The sequence below is a fragment of the Heteronotia binoei genome, chromosome 10 (assembly GCF_032191835.1).
Source record: "Heteronotia binoei isolate CCM8104 ecotype False Entrance Well chromosome 10, APGP_CSIRO_Hbin_v1, whole genome shotgun sequence".
Taxonomy (NCBI): Eukaryota; Metazoa; Chordata; class Lepidosauria; order Squamata; family Gekkonidae; genus Heteronotia; species Heteronotia binoei.
In genome coordinates this window covers 51,276,673-51,289,018 of record NC_083232.1, presented here as the reverse complement: position 1 = coordinate 51,289,018, position 12,346 = coordinate 51,276,673, and the positions used below count along the sequence as shown (strand labels likewise).

General features: G+C 37.7%; 1 protein-coding gene across 6 annotated transcripts in view; it reads left to right on the top strand.

The window, feature by feature from the left end:
• SNX13 (sorting nexin 13) overlaps positions 1-12,346 on the top strand; it is a 112,803-nt gene that overhangs the window by 70,101 nt on the left and 30,356 nt on the right. For all 6 annotated transcript variants that reach the window (XM_060248608.1, XM_060248611.1, XM_060248610.1 and 3 more), the window contains 6 exons: positions 905-993; positions 1,545-1,644; positions 4,391-4,584; positions 6,977-7,081; positions 8,901-9,033; positions 11,581-11,618. In XM_060248608.1, the coding sequence (XP_060104591.1) occupies positions 905-993; positions 1,545-1,644; positions 4,391-4,584; positions 6,977-7,081; positions 8,901-9,033; positions 11,581-11,618 (659 nt within the window). The remainder of the gene's footprint in view (positions 1-904; positions 994-1,544; positions 1,645-4,390; positions 4,585-6,976; positions 7,082-8,900; positions 9,034-11,580; positions 11,619-12,346) is intronic.

Here is a 12,346-nt window from a genome sequence, read left to right as displayed (position 1 = left end):
GATGATGTTATAGACATATTTTAGATCTCAGTTATTGACCAAATGTTGTTCTAGAAATTATATAAACTGTACCTACACCTTGTAATATTTTAGAAATGCAAATATTGGATATAAGATTGTATATACTTTGCTTTACAATTAAAGTTCTGGATTATGTATTGATTTCTTGATATTTGCTTGTTTGGGTTTTTTTCTTTTCTTGTAGTAGTCATCTTAAGGGACAAGGAGTATTCAGTGAATGGGGGTCTCATACAGCTGTGCTGAAAATCTTACATACCCCAGATCTGGTTGATGAGATTGATCTTTAGGTCCTTGCCCTTGCACTTTCAAACCCAACTTTGCATTCAGAAGGGCCATAAACAAAAAGCAAACCTTCTTGGCTGCATGAATTCAGCATCTTAGTAATAAATTGCATATATTTGTGATGCAGGCGCAGCATCTAGTAATACATACAGTACTGATGGTAGGATTTCAGTAGCTGACCTCTAGCCAGATGTGTTTAAGAGAAGCTAAAGTGACATTGTCAAAATACAGCTCATTTAAAAGCAAACAAAAAGTATAATTCCTCAAGTCAATTTGACCATCTGCTCTGTGGTGTTAGTGTTCTTTCCAGTAGCATTATTACTTTTTCATTTTCTGAAAATTCAGTGCAAGCCCAAACTGTCTGGCTATATCATTAGTTTACATTACCAGCATTCAAGTGCCTGGAAAAACACTACCTTTTGTGTAATTTATTGTTCTCAACAAGAATAACAGTGTTTTTGTTGTCTTTTCCATCATTACCGCTAATGTATGTGTTCTTAAAACACCAACTTGAAATAATACTTATATTGTCATAGCATCACAATATTCCAGTTTTCCTTCTGTGCTTTTCTGTTTTACTTACTAATGTGTTTATTTTCAGATATCAACAATATTAAAAATCAAATAAATAGCTTATTGTTTGTGAAGAAAGTGTGTGATTCAAGAATACTGAGATTGCAGACAGGAAAAGTAAGTGCATTTTCTCTGCAATAAGGTTTTACAGTAATGCATATTTACTTTGGCTAATCTCTAACAAAACAGTATAAAGGTTAATAATGAAAAATATTGCATCAATATTTTGGAGTTCACCGTTCTCATGCACTTTACCCAACTTGTTGAGTTCTTTATATGAGGGTGACAATTGGATGTCACTAGTTTGATTCTAAATTGACAAATTCATTTATCTTCTTTCATTATAACAATACCGCTTTTTATTACATGCTTGTTAAATAACAAACTCAGTTTGAAATCCGGATTATTCTGAGCTCAGTATATTCTGTTGATAATTCTGTTATCACAGACCAAAATTTTGAAAGGTTTTGCAGTGCCAGCCTTGTTTACTAATTTGAAAGCCTTGCCAGTGATCTCAAGTGACAATTAGGTACTGAACTTACTCTTGTTGCTATATAGAAAGAGCAGGTTATTGGGAAGATTGCATACATGGTGATTCTGAAATGTTATTATTTTGTGATATCTCTTTTAACTAAGGAACCCATTAATGTCCTGTGGTCTTTATCCAGGAAATAGATACTGTGAAACTGGCTGTAAAATGTGGAAAACTTTGCACAGTCCCTCTGGACAACATTCTAGTACACAATATTGCACTACAATTTTTTATGGGTAAGAGAACGTTAGTTTTTTTCTTTTAAAAATCCTGATTGGTTTTATGAATTTAATTCTATGAAATATATTCATAGGATGTTGTAACAGACAGTAAATGGGTAATGCTTTAACCCAGTCAGAGAGCCTTGAGTGACCGGGAATTCAAATGGAAATTTGCAATTGAGAGTGTCAGTCATAAATGACAGTTGAGAGTGAGAATAGTGAAGGAGTTAAGCAGAGTGAGGGGATCAAGGAGGATCCTGAATTAGGGACGAGGGACCAGTAGCTCTTCCCTGAAGGAAATTGCACCTAAAAGTGTGTGTTTGTGGGGTGATCTCTATCAAGTGGTTAGTAAGGAAAACTGGAACTGATATGAATGTACCTCCCCTCACAAACTTAAGTATTTTTGAGACAAAGAAACTTATGCTTGGTTATTTAAGCAGTGACTACTAAGAGATCTCTCTCCACAGTTTTAGACACCTGTCTGTATAACAAAACTACTACTTGATTTTGACAAAACTATTAGGCTAGACTACTGTAACTTCTCTACACTGATCTTCCCTTGAGAATGACCCAGAAACGCCAACTGATCCAGTCCTGATGGGAGTGCCACAGATAGCACATATGTGTTGCGCCAGCTACACTAGCTTCCAGTGGAGTGCTGAGTCAGGTTCAAGGTTTTGTTGTAGACCATTAAGGCCTTGATGGTCTGGGACACACATTTTCAGGACCATTTCCTCTAGTATGTCCCTGGGAGAATGCTATACTCTGCTGAGAATAACTTGTTGCTTACTGGTGATCCCTTGGCCCAAAGATATCCAGCTGTCCTCAACCAGGGCCTTCTCGGTCCTGACTTTGACCTGTTGGAACTCTCTATCAAATACCACCAGGGCCCTGGGGGACTTGCTATAATTCCACAGGACCTTTAAGGCAGAGATGTTCCGCCAGGCTTTTGGATGGTTTTATCATGGCTGGCACCCTTCTCCTTCTCCCCTACCCTCCTTTTATTTTCCTCCTCCTTACTGTGCCCATGAGGTGATGACACAGTTGAGAATGAGCACGAGATTATATAGTGACTCCATCTGGGATCTTTTACTGTATATATTTTAATTCTGTTTTTAAGTGTTTTTTACTTGCATTATACATCGCCCTGAGCTCTGTGTATGCAGAGACTGGGCAATTTGCAAATCCAATAAATAATACTTTAACAACAACAACAATGTTATACAAAGTTACCTCATTCATATTGCCTGTTTGCCTTCTAAGTCCTACACCTGATTTCAACCTGACCATTTTCCCATAAAAGTGAATTATCACCAGTATTGTGAAATTACCAAAGAATAAAAGGATTTTTGTCAGTTCCTCAGCTCCCTAGGCTGAGTCAGCATATATCTGTATTCATTTAAACAAATGGGTGGGACAGGCAGTAAAACAAAGAAAAAAAGGACTGCCTCACCAAAGAAATAAAAATTAAATTATTTTGACCCACCTACACCCCTTCTATGTTCAGCACAAGCATTTACCAGCTACTTCTCAGGCTTTAACACTGGGAAATTAAGATTGACCAGATGTATTGGTCCTAAAAATCAGTTCTTATGAACCGAGATGTCTTCAGAGGAGTAATGAATACATCTTCTTGGTTTGGGAAGAAAACAGTGAGTTAAAATTTCAGCGCTCTTTCCAATTCAGACTTTGTATCACATATGCAGAGCAAAATGAAGATGTAGTCCATCCCTGCCAAGTAAGAAGAACAAGGGTCTGGGAGTGGGGTAAGGAGATTTAGTGAGGTAAAGGCAAGGTAGAGAATGATTACAAGTATGGGAAGGAAAGTAGCAGCATAGTCCCTTGAATGGTTAAACTACAGAAGCAGCTTGATCTGGAAGCCTTTGTGAGACTCAACCAATGTTCCCTCTAAGCTGCAGAGTCTTATGAGCAAAAATTCTACTTGTGAGCTACTAGCATTAAAGTTGTGAGCTACTGCATAATTTATTGTGCTCTGGGGTCATCCTTCCTGAGCTAAGATCAAAATGTGTGAGCTGGAAGCTAAAAATCTGTGAGTTACTTCATGCTAACTCAGCTTAGAGGGAACACTGGACTCAACCCTACCACATCTGTTCTGATCTTTTGGTGTTTAAAATACTTCATTGTTGATCCATCTAGCTGTTCTGTAGTTGTCTTTTTTCTCCAGTCAGGGGTTTGATGGTGGTGTGCAAACTGAAATGCCCTCCAGGTTGAGGCTGCAGTGGAGCCTGACAGATAATAATTCCCCACTCTCCAGCACTGCAAAATAAAGACTATTTTTGGAATGACAGGAAGTATTCTGAGAAATGTTTCATGCAAAATTGCCCCCACAAACCTACTGTATTTTTTGTCCTTGAAAAACCTGTAACCACTTTAGATTTAGTTACTTCACTCATAAACTTCAATCCTAAATATACTTATATAGAAGTAAGCCCCTTTCAGCATAGGAGGTACTTCTGAGTAGGTGTACCTAGAATTCTGCTGATATTAATTGGGGTTTCTACTTCCTTAGTTACCATTATGCTGTTTCTGTAAGGAATTCAGTATTATGTACTGAGTCATAAATCTGATGATTTCAAGTTCGTGTCAATTGTATTTGTACTGATTTTTGTCGAAAAACTAGGATGAAAAACATAGTTTTGCTATTTTCATTTTTTAAAAAACTATCACATGCAGGTCATCAAGACACATAATTTTCCTGAATATTTTTATTCTCCTAGATAATGGGTTTTCTTTTTGGTAGATTACATGCAGCAGGTGGGAGGCCAAGCGCATCTCTTCTTCTGGATGACAGTAGAAGGATATAGGGTTACAGCACAGCAGCAGCTAGCTGTGCTATCAAGCCCTAAGAAAGATGGAAGGCATCAGACAACTCAAACCAAAGACCTGTTACGAACAGCTGCAGTTGGAGTTTATGACCAGTATTTGTCAGAGAAGGTAGGAATTGCCTTTAAAAGAAAGCTGAGCAGCCTATAATGGCATTGGGGAATGTGCTTGTGGAAGTGAATTATAAAAGAAAAATATTACATCACAAACTTAAAATAAAACTGTGAACACTGAAACTTCAGCATAGAACCTACATTGGCAAATTGATACCTTCTTTTGGATTAGCAGAGGGAGATTGGGAAGACAGTTTTCCATGGATATCGCGCTGCATCCAGTTGAATGTCTTTCCATTTATTTTTAATGTAGTTCTCTCAGGGAAGTCTGAGCTAGTGGTGTGTGCTCCGTATATACCAAGCCAAAGAAGTACTTGAAAAATACCTTATCTATATCTTTCATGTATTTATTCAGATGCATCAGATTAGAGAATTATCATTGTGCTGGTGGCAGATCTAATAACTCTTTGTAAAGGCTGTTTTGCTATATGATAAATGATGTAATTTTAAAAATATCATTAAAATTAGATTTAAAACAAATACCATACACAGTCTTTCTCCCCACTGGGAACTCAAAGCTGCACTGTTCTCCTGTCCTCCATGTTATCCTCACAACAGTCTGGCTGAGAATGTGTCACCCTGCAACCTTCCATGGCTGGTTGGGGATATGAGTATTACAGATACATGGTAGGTTGCTTAAAAGCTTTCTTATTACATGTTGTCTGTTGTGATGATAACCTGCTTCAGGGCATTCCAATTGCCTTAGTTTTTGACACTGTAACTTCCATGATCATTCTGGCTATAGTGGCTAGTTTTCAAACATGTAGCATTGTTTTCTGAGTTATTCCTGCCATAGAGTCCCTTAACTTCAGTTGCAAATAGTATGGTGTGATGGTGGTTTGTCTCACCTCAGCGAGGATTTCCCCATGCCTTTCTGTTTTGACCATGAAACTCCTACAATCATCCTGAACCTGGTGGCCAATTTTAATTCTCCTAACTTTATTCTCTGATTAATTATACCTGCCAGTGTGTTAAAGTGTCTGACTTGGATCTGTGAAATCTTGGCTCAAATTCCCAGTGGAAGTTTGCTTGGTGACTCCAAGGTTCAAATTCCCAGTGGAAGTTTGCTTGGTGGCCTTGAGCCAGTCACACACTCTCAGTCTCACCTACCCCACAGAGTTAAGAACATAAGAGAAGCCATGTTGGATCAGGCCAACAGCCCATCCAGTCCAACACTCTGTGTCACACAGTGGCAAAAAAATTTATATATACACACACACTATGGCTAATAGCCACTGATGGACCTGTGCTCCATATTTTTATCTAAACCCCTCTTGAAGGTGGCTATACTTGTGGCCGCCACCACCTCCTGTGGCAGTGAATTCCACATGTTAATCACCCTTTGGGTGAAGAAGTACTTCCTTTTATCCGTTTTAACCTGTCTGCTCAGCAATTTCATCGAATGCCCACGAGTTCTTGTATTGTGAGAAAGGGAGAAAAGTACTTCTTTCTCTACTTTCTCCATCCCATGCATTATCTTGTAAACCTCTATCATGTCACCCCGCAGTCGACGTTTCTCCAAGCTTACGAGTCCCAAGCGTTTCAACCTTTCTTCATAGGGAAAGTGCTCCAGCCCTTTAATCATTCTAGTTGCCCTTTTCTGGACTTTCTCCAATGCTATAATATCCTTTTTGAGGTGCGGTGACCAGAACTGCACACAGTACTCCAAATGAGACCGCACCATAGATTTATACAGGGGCATTATGATACTGGCTGATTTGTTTTCAGTTCCCTTCCTAATAATTCCCAGCATGGCGTTGGCCTTTTTTTATTGCAAATGCACACTGTCTTGACATTTTCAGTGAGTTATCCACCACGACCCCAAGATCTTGTGAGAATAAAATGTTGTGAGAATAAAATGGAGGAGAGGAAAATTATGTAAGCTGCTTTGGGTCCCCACTGGGGAGAAATGGGGATATAAATGAAGTAAATAAAACATGGCCAGGCCAGTTATTTTATTACTACTATAAGCCATGTGTTTGTTCATTTTGTTATAATATTTGGTTTGGATAAGGGTCATATGGGGGCGCAGATTGAATCGTTGTCTGGGGACCCATGGTGTCTCTCAGTTTGGGTGAAAGAATGTTAAGTGCTTAAACCTTTTATGTTAAAGCAAACTTGTATTGTGGTGATTGTGGACATTAGTAAGCATGTCCTAAGCAACTTGATTTACACTTGCATAACTGTGTTACACTTCAGGGTGATAGTTGACTGAGGGGTATTCTTTCTCTTTGATTTAAAGAACTGTTTCATATTTGTTGCCTTATATGAGCTATCTCTTGCTGTATTTTCTCTGTAATAACAGTGGCTGTGTTTTAATTTTTTTCCAAATGGATGGCATTAAAATAAGGTCACACAAGCACACACATTTATTTAACTCTCTGTGACAGGCATCACCAAGAGTTAATATTGATGACGCCTTGGTAGCAAAGCTGGCAGAAAAACTGAATCATGAGGACCCAACCCCAGAAATATTTGATGAGGTTCAAAGAAAGGTATGGCACGTTTTAGCTCTTTTTCATGTGGATTGGTGAAAATTGTTGATTTAGGACCAATTTTGCCAATTAGTGTAATTTTGCCAATTAGTGTAAAATCAAACATTCTCTCAAGAAAACAATATGCTGTAGTTTCCTCTATTCACAGCCACTGTAGTTTGCTTTCTGTGGCTTGGTGCAAATTGAAAATTAACAGTTACTAACCTCCCCTTCTTACATATGATTTCTCCGTCCTCAAAATACTGTGTTGTGTTTGTACAACAGCAATGATTAGTTTTAATAAGGGTTTCAAATAATCTTGTGAATTCCAAAATATATTGGAACAAATCTTGTTTGGTTACCATCTTGAAAATGTAAAAAGCAAAGACTGTGCATATTATTTTACCATAGTATGAGGTACTGAGATACTGAGGTGCAGAAAAAGGGAGGCATAGGTGAAAGCTGCACTCAAAGCAGCTGGGAGAAACAAATCAGGAGTAGACAGGGTATCAATAGAGCTGTTTCAATACAGAGAAACATCAAAACCTTAACAAGAATATGCCAACAAATATGGAAAATAAAACAGTGGGCCCCAGACTGGAAATGCTCAATCGACATTCCATCCAACTGATGAATGTTAAAGCAGTATTACAGGGATCATCAGAAAGACAAAAGTAATGACTGTTTAGGAATTATGCAACTTTAAGGTTGAAGATAAAGAAACTGAAATTGTTCAAGATAGCTCAATCACCAAGCAAAAGGGAAATTGCAACCAACAAAGCAGAAGGAGACTGAGACTGGGAAGGGCAGCCATGAAGGAACTTGAAAAGATCCTTAAGTGTAAGGATGTGTCACTGGCAACCCAGATCAAGAAAATTCATACTTTAGTATTCCTCATCACTGTGTATGGACGTGAACATCAAAAAAGTTGGGTTCTAAATCAAATCAAGCCTAAACACTCTCTAGAAGCTAAAATTACTACACTGAAGCTATCATATTTTGGTCACATTATGAGAACAGGCTCACTTGGAGAAGACAGTACTGCTAGGAAATGTTGAAGGCCACAGGAAGACCCAACAGGAGATGGATTGGCTCAATAAAGGAAGCCATGGCTCTCAGTTTGCAAGACTTGAGCAAGGCTGTTAATGATAGGACGTTTTGGGGGTCATTAATTCATAGGATTGCCATAAATTGGAAGTGACTTGACAGCACTTAACACACACGGGTGTTCAACACAGCAATTATTTTCTTAATAGAGTATAAGATATTTTTAAAACTGAATTTTAATTTTCTAAGAAGTCAGAAGCATATTTAAACTGTGCATTAATTTGGGATTTGAATTTAATATGCATAACCTGTTCTGCCTTTGATTTAGAAGCCATGTGCTTCATGGGCCTAGAAACCTGCCCAATTTATGCAATATCACAACATTTCTGAAATGTATCAATTGTGACAGCTTTATCTTTCCTGAGGAAGGATATAACTTGGGTAATCCTTCACTTGAATTCCATAAGGTATATGAGTTGATGCTACAGGATGAGAGATTCCACCCTTCATTCAAACAGCATGTATTTGTGCGTTGAGAGGTTCAGCGAAGTCTCACATCCATGATGAGAACCAATTTTATCCTTAAGGAATGATCTTAAATTGGTCTACTCAGCAGAAAGTCCCATGTTAATACTTGGTGACCTTCTAGGAAGGCGTCTTTAAGACTGCAGCCTATGCGTCCATCATGCAGCTTTTAATGGGACAAGCCACTAAACTGTATATATGGAATATGATATTTCATTACAATTTAAATATATATAACTTGGGTAATCCTTCACTTTAATTCCATAAGGTATATGAGTTGATGCTACGGGATGAGAGATTCTACCCTTCATTCAAACAGCATGTATTGTATGTACGAATGCTTGCTGAACTAGATATGCTGAAAGATCCTAGCTTCAGAGGATCAGATGATGGTGAAGGAGGTAAGTTTATACCTTTATGTTTGTTTAAATGTTTTGCCTTCTCTAGTCAGTTGGCTCAGGATCTTTTAACACCTTAAGAACAATATTCAGGAGGAATCTATTAAAAGTAGACTTAAAACCACACCAAAATCCTTTTCTGTCAAAAGGTAACTCAAACACAAAGAGTTGTCAGAGAGGCCAGGCACAAATAAGTATTAAAGCAAGGGAGTTTCCTCATTTTACAAGTTTTGTGTAGTACTGATGTGAGTTTTCACATGTTCATTTGCAATTTGCAGTCAATCTGCATTTGGGTTTAGTTGGAAAACTTAAATGAATTTCATTGTATACATTATATGCTTATATAATATAAGCAGACCAAGCACTGAATTATAATCTTACAAGTGGGAGACTTGCAGGGGGCATCTCATTTTCTTCTCCACCACTATTTTCTCTTTCTCTTTCTTGGAAAAGGGAGTTTCTGTGGCTGAGCAGGAATTTGTATGTGGGTTTCTGAGATTCCTAATCTGTAACTGGTTTTTGTAGGATAGCTGATGTTGAATAGTATAAAGTAAGCATCTTGGGACTGTCATCACCCAGTGGATGCTGCCCTGGAACTGATGAGTCTTCCCTCAAAAGCTAAAATTGCCCTGGAAAAGGGCCTGCAGCCAAACGTCTGTCATTTACTGAAAGGAACAAAGACTTGAAGACTGGCAGTACTGTTGTGGTTACATAGCAATGGTTACTGAGGGCATTGATTTCTTAAAGCTACAGACACTGCTTCTGTTGTTTGGGGGATTTGTCTGATTTTATTTTACTTTCACATTATTTATCAATGATGACGTTTTTCTTCCTTCCGTTATTGTTCATGCTCGGCAGCCATAATCATACAGGGTACTATTTTTCTCTGCTACAGCAATCATTTCTTGGAGGTTAGCAAGAACATTAGAGGATTCAGTTGAAGTTCATCATATTCCAAAATTTTGTTATTGGTAATAGTTTCATACTCTTACGTTGCCTTAGAACACTTTCACTACAGTTAAATAAATCCAGCAAAAGGCCAATACTGGAAGTTTGCTTTGCTGCTTCCTAGTGGTGCATATTATCAGTACAGGTGGATTTCTCTTAAATTTCAAAGAGGGACAAGGCTAGCATATACTGGTTGTAAAGGAGCATACTCCATCACTTGTAACTTGTTCTGATTGTATGGGAGTGATATAGTGGATGTTTAGCATCCAGTATTTTTCAACTATAGCTTCATAGGTCTGGAACATGAGGGGGGAACCCCATAGCTTCATAGATTTCACAAATAATCCTTTGCTTTTGGTTCCTGAAAGCATTAGTCCAAGGAATTACCACGTTATTCTTTTATTTCTGTTTGTATTGTTCTAATAGCTTTATGTGTATAATATTAATGGCTTAATTGTGACTAGATCTAGTGAACCAAGAAGTTCAGTATACTGTTTTTAACCAGAATGCTAAAACAGCTGCATATATTTCAGTAAATTTTTGTAGTCCACATTGTACTCATACTCCAAACCATACTTCTAAAATAATTTCAGTCATATTCTCAGTCTCCTTTGTACTATTTCTGCCCCTTGTACAATCTATGAATTGTACAGGCTGCTCCCCTTGGATCATGCACACTGCTATGATTAACTTCCTTCCTGCTGTATTTCAGATGTTTGGCTTTTTGTGAAATTTCAAGGGAAATTTTTCATCCTGCTTGAAAACAGTGGATTGATCCACTAATTCCTTTCCAGGAATCTTCTTTTGAAAGAGATCATCCTTCTGTTGGATCCAACTTAATATTAGTCAGCATACTCCTTTGGCAGAGTTTGGTTTTTTTCCATAATTCTACTTGGGCATTATAGCTTAGCCTTCAAAGATCAACTTGCTTGCTTCAGTCATTCTATGTAATGAGACAGCCTGATTGTCAGGTTCTTTAGTGACTATATGAACACACAAAACTGCCTTCAGTCCTTCAAAGTCAATATTGTCTGCTCACACTGGCAGAAGCTCTCCAGGGTCTCAGGCAGAGGTCTTTCACATCATCTACTGTGGTCCTTTTAACTGGAGAAGATGGGGACTGAATCTTGGACCTTCTGCATGCAAAACAGAGAATCTTCCACTGAGCCATGGTCCCTCCCTAAGTACGAGTATATCCAGATACATCAGTTAGAATACATTATTACTCTACAGTGTGTCATCAGTTCATTGGGTGCAAGCATGTAATGGTTTGCCTGCATAAGTTCTGTGTATATAAAAATTAAACTACTTTGTTAGGTTAAATGCTAGCTGCATTTAGATACTGAAATGGCTTTGGTTGGTTTTTGATGAGAACAATATGCTCCTGCAGGATACAAATATTCAGTCTCAGTCCATCTTGAGAGGAGAAGTTGGGAGGATTCAGGCAGATAAGTCAAGGCTTCCTGGCTTATCTCATTATGAGCAAGAGAAATTGTGTGTGTTGTGTACACACGCGCACACAGCAGGTAACAGTGAATGTCGTGTTTATTTACTTCTACAATGTAGTTCTGAATTTTGTCATAAAATACTTTTTTATTGCAGAATCATTTAATGGGTCTCCTACAGGAAGCATTAACTTGGTAAGTGTGTCTTGGAAAATTATAGGGAAAATTGTATTTTTAAAAAAGTATATATGTGTAGTTCTGCAGGTATAGATCTTTTGTATTTGTAAAGAACTTTAACTTCAAACACTACATGTCACACTCTTGCTTATTTTGACAATGAATTCAGCCTTTGTTTCATAAATAAGTTTGTAAATGGTTATGATCCTCCTTAAATGGATTGTCAGCTCAGTCTAAGAGGTCTGAGATTGGGAAGCTTAAATTGCTTATCCCTTTCAAAAACAGGGACTACTCTGTATTTCACATGTCAACGGCTTTCGAATGTGCTCATGCTCTTTTATGAGGTTTTAGACATTTAACAATTGATCTTCCAGGGAGTAAAAGAATAAATGACACTGCAGTTATGCAGTTATTGGTAACGTTTGCATGTATGAGGGCACCTCTTTTGTAATGCTTGTTTGTAATGCTTGTTATAATATGCATGGACAGACTCTTTATTCTTACAGGATTTTATACCTTGTGCCCCTGTTTGTTTGTTTTTTAACTTAAATGCTGTATCACCATAGAAACCACATGTTTATGTGTCGCTTATCCCTGCTGCATCTTTACCGCATAATTTCTGTGATACTAGATGGTAAATATTTTATTAGGACTGCAAGCTGAAGACAGTTTTATTTAGAATTGCATTTGACTGATTTAGTTTTTTAAAAAATTATTTGCAGTCTTAATTGGAGTTTTTAATTTAT